Source organism: Dama dama, chromosome 33 (assembly GCF_033118175.1).
Source record: "Dama dama isolate Ldn47 chromosome 33, ASM3311817v1, whole genome shotgun sequence".
NCBI classification, from domain to species: domain Eukaryota; kingdom Metazoa; phylum Chordata; class Mammalia; order Artiodactyla; family Cervidae; genus Dama; species Dama dama.
The window spans coordinates 73,442,329-73,466,428 of NC_083713.1; the positions used below are offsets into that span (position 1 = coordinate 73,442,329).

Consider the following 24,100-nt stretch of genomic DNA (forward strand, 5'->3'; position numbering starts at 1 on the left):
CCATCAACACAGAGGCCAGATCCTCCACAAGCAAAACGATTGTGACTCACTGAAAGCTCAGACGATGGCCAGCATTTCTGTTAAGATATTGATATTTTAGACATAATGCTACTGAACTCTTAACAGACTGCAGTATAGTACACACATAACTTTTATACACCCTGGGAAACCAAAAAATTTGTGCAATCTACTTTATTGCAATACCTGCTTTATTTCAGCTGGCTGAAACCAAATCCATACCATCTCTATGTCTGTACCTCAATGTATCAAAAGCTACATACGAGAGACTCACACAGTGAATATTATGCTCGGTGGTAGAAGACTGACAGCTCTGCTTTTAGGATGAGGAACAAGGCAGAGGATGCTTGCTTTCACCATTTCTACTAACATAGTAAGTTCCAGCCAGAACAATTAGGCAGGAAACGAAAAGAAAGGCATTCACATTGGAAAGGAAGAAGCAAAATTATCTTTGTTCAAGGATGACATACAGTTGACCCTTGAGCAACACGGGTTTGAACTGTGAAGATGCACTCATACATGGATGTTTTTCAACACACCCAGCACACACAATCCGTGCTCAGCTGAAAATCCCAGATGCAGAACTACAGGGAAAGGGCTCAAGCACGTGCAGAGTCTGCTATCTGTGGCAGGTCCTGAGACTCATCCCTGTGCAATACCAAGAGATGACTGGGATCTCACATGTATAAAATCTCAGAGATTCCACAAAGAAGTGTTAAGACTAATAAAGAAATTCAGCAAACTAGCAGACCACAAAATCAACGAGCAAAAATCAACTGCACTTCTGTACACTAAAAATGAAAACTTTAAAAAGGAAGCGAAGAAAAACAATTCCGTTCACAATAGTATCAAAAAGAATAAAACACTTAGGAATTAACACAAGGAAGTGAAAAGTACTGTACAATAAAAACTACCACATTTTATTGAAAGTAAAAACACAAAGAGACACTCCATGTACTACACAGTACAGTGGGTATAGTAAGAATGCTGTACTGTATATATAGAAGTCACTAACAGTAGATCTTAAAATCTGTCATCACAAGAAAAAAAAAATCACGTAGCTATGTGTGTGACAGATGTTACCTACACTTACTGGGTGATCATACTGCAGTATAAATAAATATCAAATAATTATGCTGTACATCCAAAATGAATACAATTTCATATGTTCATTTTTATCTCAATTAAAAATTAAAAACTCATGTATAGAGGTTAAAAAAAAAAAAGACATCCCATGCTCATGGGTTGGAAGACAATATTATGAGGTCAATACTACCCAAAGCTACCTATACATTCAATGGAATCCTTATCAAAATCCCAATGCGGTTCTCTGGAGAAACAGAAAGTCTTTTCAACAAACGGAACTGGGAAAGCTGAATATCCACACACAAAAGAATGAAGTTGGACCCTTACCTAATACCATACACAAAAATTTACTCAAAATGGATCAGAGACCTCCATTAAAAGCTAAAACTATAAAACTATTGGAAGAAAACAAAGGGCAAAAGCTTCACTATGGATTTGGCAATGATTATTGATACGACAGCAAAAGCAGAGGCAAAAAAACAACAGACAAATTGGATTTCACAAAAATTAAAAAAAGTTGTGCATCAAAGGTCAAGGGGTTAATATCCAGAATATGGGTAGAACTTCTGTTAATTCAACAATAACATTGACAACAACAAAACCAAGCAACATAATTTAAAAATGACAAAGGACTAGAATAGACATTTCTCTGAAGAAGATATGCAACTGGCCAACAAGCATATGAAAAGATGCTCAACATCACGGATCATCAGGGAAATGCAAAGCAAGACTACAGTGAAACACTGCCTCAGAGCAGCCATGAGGAGGGCTGCTGCCAAAGAAAAGAGAAGAGGACAAGTGAATGCGGAGACACTGAAGCCCCGGGCATGGCTGGTGGGGTCTGGGACGGTGCAGCTGGCAGTTACCGTACGATCCTGCAGTTCTCCTCAAAAACCCAAAAGAATTAAAAGTGGGGTCCCAAAGGACATCTGTGCCCCCATGTTCACAAAAGCCAAAGCATGGACGCAATCTACGAGGCCGTCACCAAGAAACGGGCAAGCAACATGCTATTATGTACATTCACTGGGCTATTATTCAGCCTTAAAATGAGAGGAAATTCTGATACCTGCTACAGCGTGGGTGAACCAAAATGAGATAAACCAGTCACAAACAGACAAACACTGTAGGATTCCACTCACCAGTATTCACACCAAAGAAAGCAGAATGGTGGCTGACAGGGACTGGGGAACTGGGGAACATTATTTAATGGGTTTCAGTTTTCCAAGATGAAAAGTGCTCTGGAGATGGGTGGTGGGGATGAACATGAATCATATGAACACTTGGTGTCTGTGAACCGCACACTAACGCGTGGTTAAGACAGTAAGTTTCACGTCACATGTATTTTACCAAGAGCGAGAAGTGGAAAGGAAAGGCTGCTCACAGTCACATGCTAGTGAGTGGGAGACGGAGACTAGAAAGCAGGTTTTCTGATCCTAAAGCTGGTATTGCTGCCACGGCAATGGGCCACTTTTCAGGGTGCACCTCACAAGGCCCCCCACTCCAACCCTGCATCCGGCCTTCCTCCACGGAGCCCGATGTCACTTATCAACCTCATGTAAGTAGCAGAAGGGGGTTCTGCCAGGCCCGGGGACAGAAGCAGGAAGCCGCGGCTTGATTCTCTTTCTGACTTAGCACCACATGCTGTCAGCTGCCCGTGCTGGAGGCGTGGGTGGGAGGGGGGTGTTTGTTTGTTTTAGGGGAGTGCACTGGAGTCTTACAAAGTTCACGTTAACACATCGGAGCTGTCGCATATAAAAACCGTCAAGACCGGACGCGCTGTGCTGCGGACAGGTGTCAGGCCAGCCTACCTCAGCACTCCAGGGTGACTGATGTCCTCAGTGGGGAGGTGGGAACGCTGGCTCTGAGCAGGACTGCTACGGAGCAGCCGTGGGTCCCTGAGAGCAGCAGCAGCAGAGGCAGGTGCGCCTGGCCCGTACACTGCTGGGCACTCTCGGCTCATCGCCCCGCAGGCCGTGGTCAGGGAGGGCCGGGCACGCACCTCTGCAGGAGCAGCGATGGGAGGGAGAGCACGGGAAACGGATCCCGGGGAAGCAGCGCCCACCACACCTGCTCTGCTCAGACCTTCCAGCCCAGTTGCTGATGCATCTTCTTCTGGACCAGTGGCTCTCTACCAAGGCTGACTCTGTCCCAAAGGGACACCTGACCAGGTATGGGGACATCAGCTGAGGGTGGGGTGCGCTCCTGGGACCTCAGGGATGGTGCCCTCACCACAAAGTGCCCCCAAGTGTCGGCAGCACTGAGGGTGCGAGCCCTGCTCGGGACAAAGGCGGGAGAGCCAGCTCTGCCCCGGACTCAGCGAGTGGAGACGCTCACCAACTGTGCCAAAGGAACAGGCCTGCTTGAAAAGCCACGAGGCTTCACCTGCTGCTTCCTTCTTTGCTAAGGAGGAAGGCCAGAAATTTCAAGCTCCGTGCGTTTGTATTCACACCCCTGCCTGGGCCCTCCGTAACTTCAGTGACACATTTTCCCCAGGCAGTCCCTGGGGCAGGGGCCTCACCACGGCCCAGCTCCTGGCCCCTCCTGCCCGAGATCAGGGTGGCTATCCTCTCTCCCCAGCGGGTTCATCAGATTTGAGTTTATTTTTAAACCAGCAAGCACTCTAGTCACTCTCCTCTTCCATGAGCCAATAGTCCCTTTGTCTCATTTTCTGCCCGATTCTAGAAGGAACAAGAGGCAGTATGACCACCATGGGCCCTCAAGTGGGTCGTGGGCAGGATCAGCATCCTCACCCTGCAGAGGTGCCATCGTTACACGGGACGCGCTGGGCACACAGTGAGAGGCAGCCATCGTTACACCGACCCACGGGACCCGAAGCCCCCCCAGACAGGCGTGAAGCCAGCAGGCAAATGTCCTCAGTGTTTCAGACAGAAAACAAGCTGGCTTATAAACAAAGCCATCTTCCTTTTGGGGATAAATTAGAAGTTCAAAACTATCACGTCAGAAACAGGAGCGACAGCAGACTGCGTCGTACCTTGGTGACGTCACTACACAGTGGTTCACCTTGTCTTCAGAGACACGCCCCTGGAGAGTAAGGCCCAGCGAGCTCACACGCGCTGAGGAAGTCTGTCTGCAGCCCAGACCAGCAGGGCGGCGGGCCCGGGACACTGGGAGGCCTGGTGCACGACCCGGCCGCGTAACAGCACCCATACCTTGCTCCCCGTGAGCTGCGCCAGGTGAGGTTTCAGCTCCTCCCCGATCACAGAGTAGATCGCCACCAGGCAGAACACGCTGGCCTTGCGCACGCTGCTTTCCGTGTTGTCGTAGCCCTGCAGCCAGAGGGACAGAGAGGAACCGCGATCAAAGCGCTGCCCGGCTGACGGCACGGCATCGCACCAATGCTCCCACGCTCGCACACCTCAACCTCGGCCGTGCTGGGAGCCGTCTGGATGCCCCGGGCTCTGCCGATGAACCCTGAGAGCTCTGGCCCCAGAGAGGCCACATGCAATGGTGTCAAGAGTGAGCTGATTTTGGGGTGGCAGGGAGGAGGCAGGTGAGCTGGTCTCTTCCACAGAGAACGATGCTGTATCGTGAGCTGCCAAAAAACCCGGGCAGCACCAGCCAAGACATGTGAGAGAAGAGACTGAGAAAAGGAAATTAAGGGGGAGAGTAAGTGGCTGCTTCTCACCATGGTAAAGCAAACCTCACATGTGCAAACCCCTTTAAAGAAATGAGAACTATGTCACTCACTGTGGATAAACTCCCCACTGTCCGTGGATCGTCCTGCAGTGGGGCAGACCTCCACAACCCTCTCCAGCTGGCCCACAGCCTAGCTCCTCCCCCCCCAAACCCAGACGGGACCGCCCGCTTCTCTTCAAGCAGCCTCTGGGACCTTCCGGACTCTCTGCCTTTCCCTCCGCCTGGGATGCTCCAGGCCTCGACTGGGTGTGTTTACAAGCCCTGAGCCCCGTGCTCAGCAAACAGCACCGCTTATTAAGTGTAAACCAATGTCTGTCTACCCTTCTCCACTGAAATTCCTCTCTAGAGCCCAAGTCTAAACCACCTCTTCTCTGAGCCCTTCAACCTAGAGATCAGCCTCCACCCGGATCTCAGAACCACCCACATCCACCCCAGTAACTCCGCACACAGCAGCGGCCCTGACCTGCAGCTGTTGGTACAGGAGTACCAAGCCCCAGAGAGGGCTGTCAACTCCTTGAAGCATGGTCCCAGCAGAAGGCACCTTGCCTTCCAGTCTATTTAACTCAATGCTTCACGCTTCTAAGGGTTTCAATTACTATTTCTTGGCCAGATTAGGACAAGGACCACTGTTCGATGTTGGGTTCCACAGCTCACCCTGCCCAGGGCTGGGCCCATCAGCCATGCAGTAAGGAATGAACAACAAAGAAAGATCAAAACATGTTCACAGTAAACAGAAAGTTCATTCTGTGGGCCCCAGGTCTGGGCTGCCTGGAAGAACTTCCTCTGCGTTCGGGGAGGGTGGGCCAGGAGAGACCACGCCCACCCCGTGCGCTGAGCGGCCAGGCCGCCACGAGGCGCTCACCTGCAGCAGGCCTGGGATGATGTCTGCGAGGAGCTGCAGCAAGGACTCCTTGGCGATCCTCTCGACGACTTTGGTCTGCATCTTGATGGCGGCCAGGTTGATGGGGTAGTCGGCTGTCTGGACGATGGGGCACAGCACTTTGATGCACTGCTCTGGGTGGATGGAACTGGCCAGCGTGGATGCGGCCTCTTCGGCAGCCCTCACCACCTGAAACATGCCCCCAGGTGAGTGGGCTCCACACCACAACACACACTTCAAAGGCCAAGCGACAGGCACGCGGCGCTTAGTGCTGGAAACCCCCCACCACCACCGCCACCCCGGCTACGCTTTGGCGCCAACAGGGTCAGCCGGAGGAGCAGGGGCAGAGAGGTAGCCTCACTCTGAAAGAGTCACATTCTGCGCTCCAGCTCATAAGATCCTTAGAAACTTTACAGCCATGGTTAATTTGTTCCTACTGTCCTTCCCCAACCTGTGTGCATTCGTGTGTTCACACATTCCTGGGTGGCAGCGGCTGAGCTGAGCACAGGCCTCAGAGGCTGGTGCTGGGCAAGGTGGGTGGTCCGCGCGGAGGGGCTACACAAGGATGCAAAGGTTCAGGAGGCAGCAGGCGAGGCCACAGAAGCAGGCGGGGTCCCCAGGGTGGGGTATGCTACCTTCCAGTTGGCCAGGAGCAGATGGAGGAAGTGGGGCAAGCCGGAGCCCTGCCAGCCACTTTAGTGCCCAGGCTGCTCCCTTCACTTTTTCTCACTGCTGCTCACCTATGCTCGTCACTTGGCCAGCAGGATGCACTCACCTCACCAGAACCCCCAGGAAGCCCCCGGTGCGCCGTGACCACTGCACTTACATGCTTTGATGACACGGTCTCCCCCACGAGACTAAGGGCTCCTTGGAGGTCAGTTCCCATCTCAGCCACCTTCTGTCCCCCACACCCAACAGTGCCACTATGCACGAAGAGCTCAATAAATGCTGGTCCAACTCATTTTCCCATAGCATGCATGCATGTGTGTGTGTGTGTGTAAATGTTCATGACTGGCAGTCAGCTCCAGGGCGTGCCTTGCTGTTCTGCATTTACATGTTCCAACGGAGGAGCTGGCCCAGAAAAGGAGGAGGAAGTCAAGACATCTCCAGAGGACCAAGTTGGGCTCTGGGGAAATCAACTGTACAAGGCCCAGAAGGTCCATTCTGGGTGACACAATGAAAGGGCAACAGATCTGTCCTTTGGAAAAGAGACTTGAGTTCAGGTTAGTTTTCGCCAGTGATCGGTTTGTTTGGAGAACAATAGCGTGTCGTTAGAAGGGCCCCATCACGCAGAAATCACTAGATGAAGTGCTCTTCTTCTTCCTCAGCTCATGTGTGTCCTGAGGACTCTGGTCCATTCACGGCATACGTGGGAAAGCCAAGTGTTTGGCCTGTGACACACGGCTAGGCAGATGGTGGAAGAGGGGTCCATCCCTTCTCTAATTTGGCCCTGCGGTGGGACACCAATGCCCTTCAACTGTAAGAAATCAGTGTATAGGTGTCACAAGACGCTGGTCAGAAAACTGAGTAATACTAACTGGTGAAATCTGAGGTCTTAGTTTCTAAACATGGGGGGAGAAAAAAATGCAAGGGTCAGACAATACTGGGTGATTTCATTGATCGTATCCCAAACTGGAAAACACTGATGTAGAGCAACGTAAGAGACGACCAAGACGGGGAGAGACCCGGGTGGGCAGGAGGACACAGGACCGGGGGAGGGACTGGGAAGAAGTCCTGGCGGCCGCACTTGAGTCTCGACAGGAGTAAAGCGGAAACCTCCCAGCGCCCCTCAGGGATGCAAAGGGCACCGACCGGACAGGGAGATAAATGGCCAGGTTTCCGGCGAGGCTCTCTAGCGAGGGTTTCCTCCTCCCCACCAGCCTCTCCGGGCTTCACTCTCATCCAGGTCACGGGCGTGACCTCCTGCTGGGAGGGAGCTGCTGGGGAACAGACCAGCTTGGGTATGTGGAGCTGAAACCTGAGCCCAAGGAGAACTTCCTCTGATAAAACTCAGGAATTCTTGAAGTTGCTTGCAGGAGGCATTTAATCAAACCTAGGTTTTCTGAAAATGCCTAAAGAGAAAATGCCAGAAGCTGCACTTCAAGGAGGTCCATCTGAGGCCCCCCTTCACGGAGGCTGCAGCGAGTTTCCCAAGGCAGACGCTGTTTTTGGCACAGGGGATTGCCGCTCTTGACTTCCCTCTGCATGCCAGGCTCCCGCTGCTGGCCGGCTGCCTGACGCAGGGTGAACTTTAAGTTTCACCCCTGTGTTCTATGTAACATAAGAAGCAAAGATTATAAATGTAAGCAAGCAGAGAGCAAAGTAAACACAGGCGACAGAGAGGAGGAGGAGAGTGCTCTTTGGTAGACACGGGGGCCAGAGGGGCAAACAGGAGTTCTCAGAGACGGTGAAGACGATGAGAGAGAGCGGGGTCAGGCCGACTTCTGGGTCATTACCAACCCCAAGTGACCAAAATGGTTCCAATTCTGCTGATTTTTCTGCAGTCTGGTAGAAACACAGGAATTCTTCTTTTTCCAAGTCAGTGAATTAACAGTGTCTAGCTCGGAGAAGCACAATTTCCTTATCTAACTTTTTGAAAAATGAGATCATTACTCAGAACATTGATGAATGTTTGCTTAAAGATAAGGTTTCTTTGAGAGCACAGAACTGTCACAATTTGAAGCGCATGCTTTAGGTTCACAAAGACGGACTGCGCCCTGTCACAGGCACGGCAGTGTAGCTGGCTGACTCCCACGAACAAGCAAGCAAGTGTTCAGAGATGACGACAAGCAGGTACACCCAGTTAGTAGCAGTAGTTTGGTCACTAAGCCATATCCGACTCTTGCGACCCCCGTGGACAGAGGAGCCTGCCAGGGCTTCTCCAGGCAAGAATACTGGAGTGCACTGCCATTTCCTTCTCCAAGGTACACCTAGTTCAGCCCCAGGCATTTAAAAGCTAAGGGAGACGCTGGCACCACCTTCTGGGGAAAGCCGGGAAGACCTCACAAAACAGGCAGGATGATGGGGCTGTGTGCCCACCACGGTGGGGAGGCCGTCTCTCTGGTGAGATGGTCACCACCAGGGACCTGAACCCAGCATGCAAGTCCCCATCTGTCAGGCCTGGCCCCAGAGGGAGGGCGGGAAGGAAAAAGCTTCAGGGCCCAAGTTCGGGGACCTAGCTCTGTTGCCAATGAGGTGAACCTGACGGATGCTTCTTGTACTGTCTGCGCCTGCTTCCCTCGTAAGTAAAATGAAGGGGGGGGGGGGGGCCTGAATCTAGTATGCCGACATCAGTTTGGATGGCGACACTTATCTCCCTACCCTACCTAGACAGTACTTTCTCTTGAAAATGCACGTGCCCGATTTCAAAAGGCAGAGTCTACACCAAACAGCCTCTAACCCCACAGCCATCACTCTCCCCTCCAGGGGCGGATTGCGCGCAGCACCGTCTCAAGCGTGGTAAGGCTCTGAGGCGGAGACTCACTCTGTCCCACCTCAAGGGGTGGAATCACAGCCAACGGGGAACAACGCTGTGGAGTCAGAGGGGCTGGACGCCCAGGAGGTGGCCATGTCTGCCGCCCTGGAGGATGCCAGGAGCGCTGGGCTGGCTGGTCCCTAGAGGAGTCAAGGAGGCGGAAGATGGGCAGCACACAGAAGGCTCCTCTGCATCTCCCAAAACCCGTCAACTCCTGGTATTTCCTGGCCTCAAGTGCAGGAGTGTGATGGCCACTCCACTGTGGACACCGAGTCAACCAACATGGGAGCCCAATACACACAGCCCACAGTTAATTCACCCAAATTCCAATAGCCTTCTGACATGTATTTCAAGAAATGCAGTGATTTCTGGTTTACATAAAACAGGAAAACCCCAACCACAATTCTACTCAGAACCGGTCTACCTACTTCAGTGGAAGAGGATTAAAAGGACCGTGTCTGCAGTTTTCAACAGCGTTAGCCTCCTCACTCCCCTGACATGAACGTCAGCCCTACGAGGGGCAGGCGTCCCGCAGCCCCAGTTCACCTCGAGTGCCGGCACTTCCGACGCTCAGGAGGCTGAGACCCATCCCCAGCTACTCAGCTAACCAACTGGTCAACGCAGGATGAGGACTAGTCTCCAGACCCCAAAGCTCTGATGTTAAACAGATCTTTCATCACCATCCCTCAACCTTCATTTGCCCTACACCAAACCACTTGACTGCTTTCTCCAGACAAGCTCTGTCTCTCGGTAAGACGCCCTTTCTGAGGCTATGGAAGTAAAGGGCAGGTGTCACATCTGGCTCCTAGGAGGTAGATCACCAGAGAGGAGGGGCCGTGTCTCCTTGCCCCGAGTAGCTGTGGGGCAGTGGCTGCCGTCTCTCAGGGCTGAACACTGTGCCTGGCACGTCGCGGCCACGCCTGGGGCCATGATGGTGCGGCAGACCCGGCCCAGACACGTCCCCCCGGCCCCCGGCCTGCACTAGGCCCGCTGCCTGACTCGTGTCGTCAGCGCCCTCCCAGTGCACCCCAAACTCCCAGAGCGTGTCCCTCTGGACCCCCATGGAGTCTTCTGCTCTAACCTGAACTAAACCGTAAGTTCCCTGAAGTCTAAAACACTCCCCAACCCCCCTCCCCTGCGCCTCCAATCATAAAACATTTACCAGAGTTTGTGCTATGACTGTCAAACTGGCGCAGCAACTTTGACCCTTTAAACGACTATACAGGTTTCTGGTTTTGTCTTTTTGTTACAAGGCTAAAAGTTACAAAGGAAATAGGGCTTCTGGCCACATGCCAAGATTGGGCCCAAAGAAAACTGGAGATTTGGAATCTAGGAAGGTTTAGGCTTGTTATTCAATAGAAGCCTCAATTATCTTGAGGCCAGATGACACACAGATAACCATGCGGCCCACTCCCTGGGCTAACAGATTAGGAAAACCAAGGTCCAGAGAGGTGAAGTAATCTCTCCACACTCACACAATGCACTGTTCGCCAGAACCCGATGACACGTGGCCGCTACCCCAAGAAGCTTCTAAGGGCCATTCCAGAGCCAAAGATTTGGTGAAGCCTTGGCTAGAATGATTTTGACTGGGATTTGAAGCAGAATATCAGCTCATCACTAAAGCGCTTTCTCTCTGACACACCACTGCTTTGCACAGGCCATGCTATTTGCCAAGAGGTCCTGAAAAGTTCCATTTTAAAAATATAGTCTGGTTTAGCTTTTTTAATTCTCTGCAATCTTAAAACATTAAATTAACTAGAAATGAATTCAAAATAAAACCCCAGGGAGACATAACAGTGGTTGTTTTATATTTATTTAAGAATCAAACTTCCCCAAACAAGCCAAACCACCTGAGGCTGGATTCTGATGCCTTAAGCACCAAGACTTCTGTGGGGCAAACAAGGTCTGGTGACCCCACAGAGTGACACAGAATGAAGCTGATATTTTTCTCTTTTAACAGGCAAATGTAATTGAATATTCACTACGTGGCTGAGGTCAGTGAAAGCAAAGCCTAACGGTCAAAGTATACTGTGTTGGCCAATGTTATGGCCCAATAGAATATCTTCAAAGAAATACGGTTGATGCTTCTCTAAAGTTCAAACAGAACACTGACGGAGGACCCCAACACTCTGGCTACCACATGTAAGCCACGGAGCCTGGGGGGCAACAGCTATTCTTACATTAAATGTGTATAAAGTGATTAACAACTAGTACACCAGCTGTCTGCCTCTGAGACGATACAGACGTCTGAAGACAGCCTTAGGAAGCAAAGTTTGTACCGCGTCTGACAGTGTTAAGACATGAGCCTTCACGTCCCGTATCTGATTCTGCGGCGTGTTCGGCAGCCACACTACACAGTGGGGATCAGGCAGACAGCACGGCTGGAGGCCGGATGCTGCATGGAAAACTCGGCTTTCCATCTCTATATTCGTGCTCCCACTGACCCCAGAACCGCATTCATAGTATCAATGCTCATATCAGATCTAAATCCTCTCTTAATCATTGATGGACAGATTCGGTACCAGCCCTAAGAGACGGATTACAAGTTCTAAGATAAGAAGCACTGAAGTTAATGGAGTTTTTTTGAAAAACAGAAAGTGGGCATAGGATCTTAAAAGGTCGCTATCAAGGCCTTCGCCCGTTAAGGTGTTTGCTAAAAAGCGAACACCACTGCAAACCACAGTAACTTCATTAACGAGCTATTGAAATGCAACAGCAAATTTACTAAAAAGATAAAAACACAGAGTTAGATAGTTTAAGAAATCTATGTATTCAGATAGGGAATATGAAAACATACTTAACCTAACAAACACCAACGTTTTAAACAAAAACTCTAAATTGGTCCCCAAATCCTCTATCGTGCTTATTGTAAAATGTCTATGTTAGCTTAGGATGAATCAGGATGAGACAGATTTAGCGCCTGGTATGTTTCAGTGTGATAGTGTTTTGCACACATAGCTTCTCCTGCTAAAGACCCTCAGAACACCACCCTCAGCTTATCGGGAAAAAAACAAGACAATTTAGCAGCCCTGCTTTAAGCATCTTCCCTAAAGGCTTTATGACAACCTATTAGAAACCGTATTTCAAGAAGTCCTTCATTGCTCCAGCCCCACACTAGATCTAGTATGCATCATGCCAGGGCCCTGCCACAGCAGCTCCTCGTCAACCTGCCAGTCCATCTCCTCCATCTCCTGTGAACACAAGGCTAGCCTCTTATGGAGGAGGCTCCAGGAGCTACGGCCCAGGATGAGCACACTTTGGAAGTGCCAATTGGACAGGAAGAGACTTGGGCTCTGTCTGACTCGTAACCGGGTCTAGAAACACCTTGGATCCTTTCCAATAAATACGAGAATGATGTTTGAATAAACCTTTCAATGTACTGGTGAGAAAATATAATAACTAGAGAAATACTGTGTGTGATGTTAATTTCATATGCCAACAGAAACACACAGGTGCCCAAGTTGGGAGTTTCTGGCAAAGTGACAGCGTGGAGTTTCATAAGGGAAAGGACACGGGCAGCAAGTCAAGGTGAGTCTGCAGGTATGCAAAGCAGGGAGGCCTGCCAGCAACGGCACTCCTCTCAGGACACAATGTTTCCTCCACCTGCCTTATCAGGAAATCAGCGGCAGCTGCGTGGAGACCCTGGGTCACAAGAATTCCGCACAACCAGGTGCTGCTCAATTTGCTTCAGGCAGCAGGTACTTTCTGCTTGTGCCCCTCAGGCAACCTACAGGACTTCACAGCTGAGAAACTTCTCTCCTCCACCTTTTGTCTTGCAGGGGAAAAAAACAGAACCCCTCACGTAACCAGCAATATATGCCTATCAGGGTCCACTGTCCAGGTTCTGAAGGTTAACATCAGGACAGCCACTGTGAAGACAGACATCTCCCAAGGGGACGGCCAGCGGCTGTCACACAGGGCTTCACCTTAATGCCACATTCTCAGTCATGTCCTCCCCTCTGAAAACAACTGATATCATATGCATGTAAGAGATCACCCATTTTATTTTTTTTTTTGATCATGTATTCTCATTAAGGAGAGGCCATTATGGTTTACAACAAAAGTCAGCATGGGCCTGTTTGCCCCTTAAAAGACACAAGACCTAGCTTGCATCTTGGTTCTGCCAAAAGCTGCCACGCGTGCATCATCTGACAAAGGATGGGAACTCCTGGACCCTCTTCCTCACCTGGGAACAATTTTGTTGACCACTGTCAGCTTCTCTGGTTCTTGACAATTATGTTGACTGCCATCAGCTAATCTGGTCTTTACACTGTTTCAAAAGAGTTATTGTAAGTGCAAAGCGTTTTGTTCAAATGTGAGTGAGGGTGATCACCATCAGGCCACTGAGCCAGACTTCAGAAGTGTACGTAGTGGTTTGCACACACACCTGTCACGTACACCCCCGTGCTTTGCTAGGGCTGCGGGGTGGAGACGCGCCTGGACAGAGCCGCAGCCTCGGCCTCGCTGAGCCTGGAGTCATGCGGGAATCCGCGGAGGCCAGACCGTCTCTGTTCAGCAGCAGTCACGTAACTGCTGAACAGAAAAAACGCCCCGATTTAGGCTCTGATTCTTGCTGTGAATGTAAGAACCGTTCTAATCACAATTCCTCTAATCCAGGACTGAGCTCACGAGAGCCACACAGGAGCCAAGACTGAACTGACCATGTGATTACGTCTCACTTAGGAGTCAAACCCACTGTGTCACATCAAGTTTCCTAAAGCTTCAAATAAACGGTTGCTGTCCACAGTGAACTTCACTGCAAGGGTGGCACTGAAATCATCTTCATTTAGGACAGCTCCACTCACCTCCCTGCTCTCTGGCGGCCTCTCGATACTCCAAGGACTGGGAATAACAGGTACCGGGACAGCTCAACAAGTGACTGGACAATGCATGGACTGTCCACCACCTACACACAAGTGCAAGCCCAGAAAGGCGTGTTCTGGGACAGGCCTGAGGAGCGGGAACCCCAGCAGAGTGAGTTTCTCACGACCAGGAGCTGGTGGAGCAGGCGGCGCTGCCACCAGGCCCCAGAGCCCGCAGAGAGGAGCATGCTGCCGGGGAGGGGGACCGCCGCACGTGCCCGTCTCACCTAACGCCCCTGCGGACGACATGTGACGACAGCCACCGAGGGCAGCAGGGCTCCGAGGGCGAGAGGCTGGCTGCGCGACCACCCCTGGTCCTGACTGCAGCGGGGAGGGCCGGCCTGCTGGACAGCAGTGAGGGCCTGGCTGTGGGCACCTGCGGGGGCACGGGCTCTGCGCCGCTGCTCAGACACCAGGACGGACGTGGGGGTGCGTGTGCTCCCGGACCCAGCTCACCTCCTTGTGGGAGTCTTTGTGGGCCTCCAGGGTCTTCATGATCGTCAGCTCCGCGTAGTTTTTAAACCTCGCTGGCTGGTTTCTCAGGATTTCCCGCAACACTCTGAGAGCCAGTGCTCGGATGGAATGCTGGGGCGAGAGGAAAGAAAACATGAGCGAACGGCTCCGGCGCCTCCCTGCGCGCACGGTCAGCAGGGCCCGACACCAGGTCCCAGGCCTGGGCCTTCTTGGCACCTGCAGGCACCGGGATACGAATGCCAGGCTGAGTGGACACCGGCTCCCCAGACAGCCAGCTCCACGAGAGCAGGCGCTGTGCCCACGGGCACACCCTGGGACCCCAGACGGCTTCCCGAATGAGCCAAGCTAGGCCCGCATGAGGGTGATTAAGTTCATATCAACCTCCCGGGGGACTTCGGGTTTTCTGAGGGGTAGGTACACATCTGTAAAACACAAAAGAACAGATGAAGAGGACCTACACATCTCATCAACCCGCCCTGGCAGACAGTGGCTTTCCTACCAGGACAGCAGAGATCTGCTGATACTCCTGACCTTCGAGGTGAGCAGGTCACAGGGGAGGGGAGCCTGTGCAGAGCTGCTTAAAGTGCGAGTCATGCGTCTGGAGGAAAGCCATTCCAAACAGACGCCTAATCTCAACAAAAGAGGATGGAGTTTACACCAAATAGAGCCAAACGGTGCATCCTGATTCTCTGTCACTCACCTGCACAGCCCACACGCTCACACACCATCCTCTGCACTTTCCGTGACATCGCTGCTGTCCTGACAGAGCCCAACCAGGACAAGGACTCCAGGAGCCAATACGTACTTTGTTTTAAGAAAAACGAAGACAGATCTTTCATCACTGTCCTTCCACCTTTATTCGCCCTACGCCAAACCACTCAGTCTAAGCAGCAGAGAGCCAGTGGGGTCACCATGACAGAGCAGCCTCTGCTCACCTGTCTTCCCTCAAAGTCACCATCAGTGTGACCCTGGCGTGACCTCGACCCTCGGCCGTGGCCAACTGCCTCGAAACCTGCCTGGTCCTGTCCTTGAGTCGCTCACCACGCTTATTTGCACTTGTGTTTCTGCTGGCCTACCGAAGCCCAGAGCACAGAGATGGATTCTTACTTCTAGAGGTGAATTCAGGGAAGTCTCAACACGCCTTCCTGCTGCCACCCGACAGCAGCCACACGGCGAGGGGGGGGAGCGGCCTCTGATCAGGGCGCTCACCCTGGGAAGGGTCAGCTAAGGGGTGCCACGTGCAGAGGACGAACCAGGCCGGTGCAAAAGCCCAGCTCGTCATGTTCAAACGTCACAGTGTGGGGAAGGCTTTCTACTTTAAGAATAACAATGGAGGATGACAGAAAACAGTTATAATCTCTGCTTTTGGAATCTGTTGCTGGAACCACTAACACATGCAATGGTGAACCAAGAGGGAGCCCCAGGGAAGGCCACACTTAGTGGGTCTTCCAAAAACAAAGGTCTCATTTCTCAACTGCACAGGAAACATAAGGAAAACTCCTAAGAAGAGAAGCCCATTATTAAAAAAAAACTTCACATTCTACATTAACAAAGTCCTAAGACATTTTGTGAAAGTGGCCTGAAGCAGGAACAAGTTTCCCTCAACGACTACAGAGCCTATTACAGAAAACCCCGCACTGAAGCCAGGACAGGGCTTGTCTTGAGTCAGAACAGCACCTCACCAACCGAGGCTCAGAAAACCTGAGAACTGTCTGGGTGTCACCAGGAAGCACAACACAGAGGGGAGGGCAGCCGGGGCCCGGGACGGAGGGCGGCAGAGAGAGGAGGGCAGCCGGGGCCCGGGACGGCAGGGCAGCACAGAGAGGAGGGCAGCCGGGGCCTGGGACAGGAGAGCAGGATGGAGAGTGGAGGGCAGCCGGGGCCCGGGACGGCAGGGCAGCAGAGAGTGGAGGGCAGCCGGGGCCCGGGACGGCAGGGCGGCAGAGAGAGGAGGGCAGCCGGGGCCCGGGGATGGAGGGCGGCAGAGAGAGGAGGGGCAGCCGGGGCCCGGGGATGGAGGGCGGCAGAGAGAGGCGGGCATCCAGGGCCCGGGACAGCAGAGCAGGATGAAGAGTGGAGGGCAGCCGGGGCCCGGGACAGGAGGGCGGCAGAGAGAGGAGGGCAGCCGGGGCCCCAGGACACCGGGACAGCTGGGAAGGCGGGCAGCTCACATCCTTGTCCCCGAGGGTTTCGAGCAGCAGCAGCAGGATGGTCTTGAAGTGCTCCTCCCAGACGCCCAGGCTGTCCTCGCGCGTGATCTTGAGCAGCTCCAGCAGCGCACCCTTCCGCTCCTCCACGCGCTCATTGTGGTTGGACAGCTCCTTCAGGAGGTCTGCCACCAGGTCGGAGTGGTCAATGGGCACTTGGGGGACACAAGACAGACGCTCAGCCCTGTTGACAGAACCCCGTCCTGCTCCCCAGCCTCCGGGAGGTCCCCACGGGCCCGCCACCCCCTGCCCTTGGCACTGGCCTCACTCCACACCCTCGGCAGGTACCCTCACCAGCTCGGTGGTGAAAACAGATGTGAAAAGGGGCAGCGCCTCCACTCGGCCTGGCTTTTTCAGACTCCCTATTTCAGACAAACAAGAAGCACCCCCAAAGCCCCTCCCGGGCCATCCTCCCAGCTCCACGCCTGCACCCGGCCACAGCCAGGCCCCTCAGGGACACCCTCACTGCTCTCAGACCCTGAGCGTGTGGTCTCCTCCACCGCCACACCTGGGCCCTCAACGTTCATCCCCTGCTCCAGCGCCCATAGCGCACACACACGTGGGTCAAAGCATCTGGGCAACCCAAGGGCTACCTGCTCACAGACCGCAAGGTCTGCCGAGATCATGCAGTGCAACGCCTGTGGGGACTTGCCCATGGTCTGTACAGCAGAGGAACATATCCTCTCTCTTTACATGTTCTTTTAAGAGACCTCAATACTCTTAAATACTCACTTTAAACAGAATGGATGAAACACAAAGACAAACCATTAGAAACCTAAATTTGCACTCTTAGGCTTCTAAACTTCTAAGACTGAAGAGCTAACACTGAGGACGTTGACGTCTTAAAGAGCCCTCTCGTGTCTCCCCTGCTAGCCCCCCTTGTCCTTTAAGCCTTTTAGCATACAGTTGGTGGATAAACTACAGCTGACATCCTTGCCTCGTCTGTCTTAAATAAGACCAACAACTGGGTGAGTTAAACACTGCAAGAAGACTGAACTGCCCAGGACTCCCAGAAAGTGCAAACCCAAATAAGGCCTCCACTGCTAGCCTCCCGCTCAGCAGAGGGCTGGGCAGACTGGGCTGCTCCTACCAGCAAGCAGCAGTCCACAAGCAGGCAGCCACGCTCGCCCGTCCCTGAAGCTGCCTGTGCTTTCGGACAGGGCTCCCGTCACTGCTCGGCACACGGACAGCGCCACTTTCTTCCTTCCCTGCGCCCCTCCCCGCCAACTCAGCCTCCACTGGTGACACAGCCCTCTCCTCCACACCTGCCACCACCCTGAGTCTGCTTCCCCTGAAGGGAAAGGGGAAAGGCCTTAAGCTCTGGGACCAGGGGCCGCGTCTCATCTCTGTGTCCCTGGCAAGCCACACCCTTCTAGACACACAGTAGGCCTCTGCTGAATGCTAACTGCCTAGAATTCTGATTTAACTGAAGTCTTCATTCAAAATTGAAAAACAACATAAAATAAGAGGCGTGGAAACAAAGTATACATATATAAAAATTTTAAAAGCTAATTAAAATTAACTGAAACGTATGAACATGACAGTGAGGTGAAAAAAGGAAAAATTAGGTTCCAAGTAAAATGACTATCCTACCAACACACACTCACTCATTACTCAATAACGGACACTGGTCTTAACACAAGAGTCAGAAAAATACCCAGATCAGTTCTGTCCTGTATCAGTTATGTTCTACTTGGGGCAAGGAACTCGACCTTTCTGAACCTCAGTTTCCTACTTGGCACAATGGGAAGGATCCCTCCATCTCAGCAGCCAGCAGGTGCCCAGGGCACATTAGATCCCTTCCCCAACTGCAGGACCAGTACCGTGAGAGACCAGCAGGCGGTCTCCTTGCGGGGCTCCGGGACGCCTGGCCACAGCCCAGGATGGGGACACGCCCCCCAGAAGCCAAACGGTCGGTCTCTCCGTTGCCTAGCCCGCGCTCATCACCACCAGCTGGAGGCCTGACTCTTCACAAAGCCTTCCCCACAGGCCCTCCGCGTGCCCCCTGCTCCCGGGCACACGACGGGACCTCAGATGAGCAAAGCGAGGCAAGCCTCTGCGCCATCCCACACGCCCCGTGCGCCCGGAGCTGCCCCACCGGGGCATGGAGCCGGGCCAGACTCACCATCTCGCAGCTGCTCCATGTCGTCGTCGAACACGGCCTCCTTCAGGGCGGTCTTGTCGTAGGCGCTGATGGTGTCCGAGTAGGGGTAGGGGCTGTAGTCCCGCGCCCGCGGCCCCGGGAAGGCGCGAGGGGGCTGCGTGTTGAGGAGGGAGGTCTTGTTGTCCAGAGCCGTCCGGCCTCCTTCCACCACCTCGCTGCCGCCCCGGCCCTCCGTGGCGGGGGAGGCGATGCCACCATCACGGGACACCTGGGGCACAGCACACTGTCAGTTCTCTATCCTTAAATCTTCAGGAGTATTAGCAGAGCCAGAGATTTCTCACTTGAAATCTGGCTGCTGATACAAGTACAGTTGTCAGTGTTTCCATTTGTAAATATCTAACTCCTAAGTGGCCTCAAAAGTGATAGAACATACTTACGTTCTCATCTAACCATTCCTTAGTTCACACAGAATGTCTGTTTTACTTGGTACTGGATGACTAATTTGACAAATATTTTTGAGATTAGCACCATGAACTTCTGAGGAGCCCCTGGAGAAGGCAAGCTGTATACCGGAACCCCCAGTTCTCAAGGGACCTCAGGTGCCAACACCCCAACCGAACACTTTTACCATCAACAGGAAGGGTTTTCTCTCACTGACACCCTGCCACACCACCATGGATGGACGCTCCCCTGATGACCCTCTGGAGATCTACAGTGGCCCTGTTACCAAAGCGCAGGTCCACGCGCCTGGTGTACAGGGAGGCCAAACACCACCAAAATGTTAGGGTCTGGAGCAGAGGAAGGTTTACTGCAGGGCCAAGCAAGGGGACGGGTGGCTCCTGCCTTAAAAACCCTTGAGACTCTCCAAAGCTTTCAGCAAACCTCTTTTCTAGGAAAGATGAGGGAGGGGGTGTGGTTAGTTATTGCAAACTTGTTGGGGTCAAATCCTTTGTTTTTGAGATCAAGTCATGTAATGACGTTCCTGTAAATCTCCATCAAATAAATGTTATTGTTTTGTTTTTTGTTTTTTAATTTAATATTTATTTATTTGCCTGTATCGGGTCCTACTTGTGGCATGCAAGATCTTTAGTTGAAGCATTCTAACTCTTAGTTCCCTGACCAGGGATAGAATCTCGGCCCCCCTACATTCAGAGTGCAGTCTTAGCCACTGGACCATCAGGGAAGTCTCTATTCTCTGTTCTGACAAAAAAGGGCGAGGTCCCAAGGCACAACTTCCATCCCCTGAGGTCCAGGTCCTACTGAGAGGAGGCAGAACTCAGCTGGCGGCTCCCTCGGGGCCAGGCCCTCAGACTCTGTCCAGCTGACATCACTGAGGGAGCCCGGTGCCCAGGATCCAATTGGCCCTCAAGCCCCTCAGGCCCCAGATGGTGGGGCCCAGGTTCTGCAGACTGCGTCCTACACAGATACCCACTGCCACTAGGTCACAGAGGTGGGGATGGGGAGAGGTTCATGGCCGCCTCAAGCCAGTGGGTGGCCTTGATGGGGGCTCTGGAACCTGCAGGACACAGTCCCCAGCATGTCCCCTGGGTGCCCCCACTCCCTACCTCACCTGAAGGCCGGGTAAGCTGGAGGGCCCCGGAGAGGGAAGGCCAGAATCACTCTCCACCTGCGCATCACCATCCCACTGACCGCTGGCCGAATGGGCCACTGAAGGTCACTGGCCTTCAGGTCCTTGCCCGGGGGAGGGGCCTACTGCAGCACGGACCAGTGGCTGAGCAGCCGCCAGGGGCCTCGCAGGGACTACTGCCTGCTAATGGGGTGCAGGGAGCCAGGCAGAGCAGATGGCCACAGGCTAGGGGCTGCGCACGACCCCACTCTTACTACAGTCCACCACCCGCGAGGTACCGCCACAGTGGTGAGATCTCGACCTGCAGAGAACTCGGCCTCCCCCAGGTGGATGGCTGTCCCCTCATGTGCTTCTGACCCTCAGAGCTGGTCTTCACGCTGGTCAAAGAGCAGGTCTGTAATATGCTCTGAAAATGCTTTCCTAATATATTCCGAGTTTTGTCTGAAACTATTAAACCTCTGGTCCCCCGGCCCCTGTGTCACGTTTCTGACCGCCTCCGTTCCCGGGGGTCCTCTCTTCTGAGTCCGCTGGCCTGTCTGGCACCCTGCACGGGTCAGCAGAGAAGGGGTGGCTGACTGCCGCGGAGAGAGCAACGCGGCCCCTCTCCTTAGGTCAGACGTGTGACCTCAGAACAGTGGAGCAAACGTTCCCAGGCGGCTAGACCACGCTGGTGATTCCTGGGGTGAAATTTTTATTTGTGCTTGTCGATAAGATACATCTCTCGCATTTTATGCCTATGCATTTATGGCTTTTTTTTAATTGTAGTAAAAAAACACAAAAACTGTGTGTGTATGTATATATGACATATATGTCAAATCATTTAAACCAGTTAATTCATAAGTGTCTAACTCAGTGACATTAAATATATTCACAATGGTGTGTAAGCATTACCACTATTGTCCTATTTTGGGCAAAACTTTTTCATCTTACCCAACCGAAACTCTGCACCCATTAAGCAATAACTCCCTTGCCCTTCCAGCCCTGTCGTCCCTGTTGTACTTTCTGTCTCTGTGAATTTGACTACTCTAGGGACCTCATGTAAGGGGGACCACACAGTACTTGTCTTTCTCTATCTGGCTTATTTCGCTTAGCATGATGTTTTCAAGGTCCATGCATGTTCTAACACACACATAGCATTACTTTCCTTTTGATGGCTGAACAGTACTCTACTGCATGTATATATTGCATTTTGCTTATCTATTTCCTTGTTGATGGATACCTGGATGGCTTCCACCTTTGTGCTACTGTGACTAACATCACTCTGAACACCGGTGCACAAACATCTGTTCAGCTTCTTGCTTTCACTTCCCTTAGATATACACCTGGCAGAACCAATGCTGGGATGCACTGGTTCTTACACACCCTGCCCAAAAGATCTTGTCCTAACAATTAAGATAAAAAAGAATTTATAAATATATGCATAGAAGACTGAACAGGAGTTTTCTCTTGGTATAAGATATTTCATAGATAATTTTTTTTTTAAATTATTTTATTCTGGCTATGCCAGATCTTAGTTGTGGCATGCAGGGTCTTGTTCCCCGACCAGGGACTGAGCCCCGGCCCCCTGCATTGGCAGCACAGAGTCTTAGCCACTATTTCACCAGAGAAGTCCCAGATGATTTTTTTTTCTCTTTGTAACTTTCTTCTAAAAGTAAAACATACATTATTAATATAATGAAAAAATTATTTATAAAAGGGTTTTAAAAACTTCAGACATTAAAAAAAGAAAGTGAAACTCCTAATACTAATCACATTTAACAACAAAATCTAACTTTCTTAACCTGGCACATTATGTCAATTTGATACCCTTCTGGCTGGGACGTCCTTCCTGCAAGTCCCCCTCAGAGCCCACGCCGCCGCTCCCAGCTGCTCATCTTTGGTCCTTCTTGACCCCTTTCCTTCTGTCTTTCCCTCAGTGCTGACGCTCCTCAGGAGTTTGTCCTTGCCTCCACTTGGCTGATTTCACTTGCTTTTCTTTAGTTACCATCAGGCAACTAGTCAGTGTCTCTCAAACCTCAACCACCAGCCCAAACCACCAGCCTAAACACCAGACTGGTGTGTCTGAAAGCCTAATGGCTGTTTGCGTCAACATTTCATCATGTTCCAAAGGGGTTCGCGGGTGCCTTTCCCCGGCCCCCGCTATCTCACTGAGTTGGAGCAGCGCCTCCTCAGCAGTCCTTGCCAGACACTCTGGCTCTTCTCTTTCTGCTCATGCGCTACCCAACTCAACTTCCCCTGGAGTCACGCTCCATCTCAGGGTGTCAGGCAGTCCTTCTAAGACGTATGTGTGACCACGCCGCTTCCCTGGTTAAAAACCCTTCAGAGTCTTCAGTCAGCTCCAGAGAAGCCAGCTCCTTCGCCCCAGGCCGGGACATGCCCACCATGCCCACTGCCGCCACCCCCGGGGACATCCTCCTGAGTCCACCCCCATCCTTCTGCCTCCTCACAGACTTCTCTAGGACTATGACCTCCTCCTTGACCTGACAAGCACCTCGCAACCTTCCTGCTCAGAAGGTGACATCATCTCCTCTGCAGATGCATCCTGAGCACCCAGCCTGGCCCTGGTCGTTCCTCCCCCCAGGACAGCCTCCTCCACTCCGCCTGCCTCTACAGGAGACGGCAGCGTCTGGAGCGCCACGCTGGCGTCGGGCACAGGCTCACCGTTTGTATCACATCAGAGGAACAGAAACATGTCCGGGGTAATGGAAGCCAACTGAGGAAAAGGGCAGTTAACATTCTTCAGAGAGATAGCTGAGGGCTACTGCGATTTCACAAAGCTGCCCTGGGCCTCCTAAAATCATACGACTCTAACTGTGAGATACAAACAATGTTGGGGCTCGGTAATCCCCGTGCTCAATGTTCAGGACTACCCCTGGGTGGACACAGGGGTCCCTACCACTCTGGGTGGTGACTACACACAGCCCTTCCTCTGTCAGCCTGCGGATACTCACAATATCGCAGTCCTTTCTGCCATCTCTTTTAATGGGCTCATTCAGATCCTCTTGGCTTCGAAAACTAAACTTCTCAATGGCTTCTGTCACTCCACGCAAAGAACTATAGATTTCTTCAGAGTTCAGATTTTCTGTATCATAGTCCAGCATGCTAAAGATCAAAAACATTTTATTTCTTAAATTGAGGCACACGCATAAAATTGGGTAAAAATTACTTCTAATAATTTACAGAATAAGATGTAATTATAGTTTCTTTAGGTGATTTGGAATGATAAGAAGACATCTTTTGTTAGAGCACCACCACCAGACAACTTAATTACACATCTTCCTCGTCGGATCTGGCCCCAAACACACGACATTAGCACTCAGTAAGAGCCAGTGCAGTGGGAAAACAGCAACCATGAGAAAGCAAGAACTCAGAGAGTGACAACCAGTGATGATGCACAGGAAATGGATGTGGAAAAATAACTTTCATACCTTGAAGATGGAAAAAAGTAGTTTGGTTGTTACTGGTCTCAAATGTACAAATAAATGAAAAGAAAGCTAGTGTTACAGACAAATTTTAAAGGAGGGAAGCACATGACCGTACAAGGCTGGATTTTGCTTACCAGTATCTGAAACCTGTAAAAATGAAACCCCAGAGTACAGAACAACTCTAAGTCAGATCCACCACTGCACTCCTGACACCCTGCCTTCTAACCCAGGAATCTGCTTGCACAACCAGACTCTTCTAGATGCAGACACTGGGAGTTTCACAGCAAAAGCAGGTCTTATAAAGATGAGTCACACTTCCAGATG

At 51.9% G+C, this 24,100-nt stretch overlaps 1 protein-coding gene across 4 annotated transcripts in view; it reads right to left on the reverse strand.

Annotated features, from left to right (window-relative positions):
• Positions 1-24,100, reverse strand: part of CLASP1 (cytoplasmic linker associated protein 1) — a 261,865-nt gene that overhangs the window by 9,325 nt on the left and 228,440 nt on the right. For all 4 annotated transcript variants that reach the window (XM_061135374.1, XM_061135373.1, XM_061135372.1 and 1 more), the window contains 6 exons: positions 23,303-23,453; positions 18,785-19,031; positions 16,624-16,814; positions 14,435-14,563; positions 5,624-5,830; positions 4,275-4,391 (listed from right to left, as the gene is read on the reverse strand). In XM_061135374.1, the coding sequence (XP_060991357.1) occupies positions 4,275-4,391; positions 5,624-5,830; positions 14,435-14,563; positions 16,624-16,814; positions 18,785-19,031; positions 23,303-23,453 (1,042 nt within the window). The remainder of the gene's footprint in view (positions 1-4,274; positions 4,392-5,623; positions 5,831-14,434; positions 14,564-16,623; positions 16,815-18,784; positions 19,032-23,302; positions 23,454-24,100) is intronic.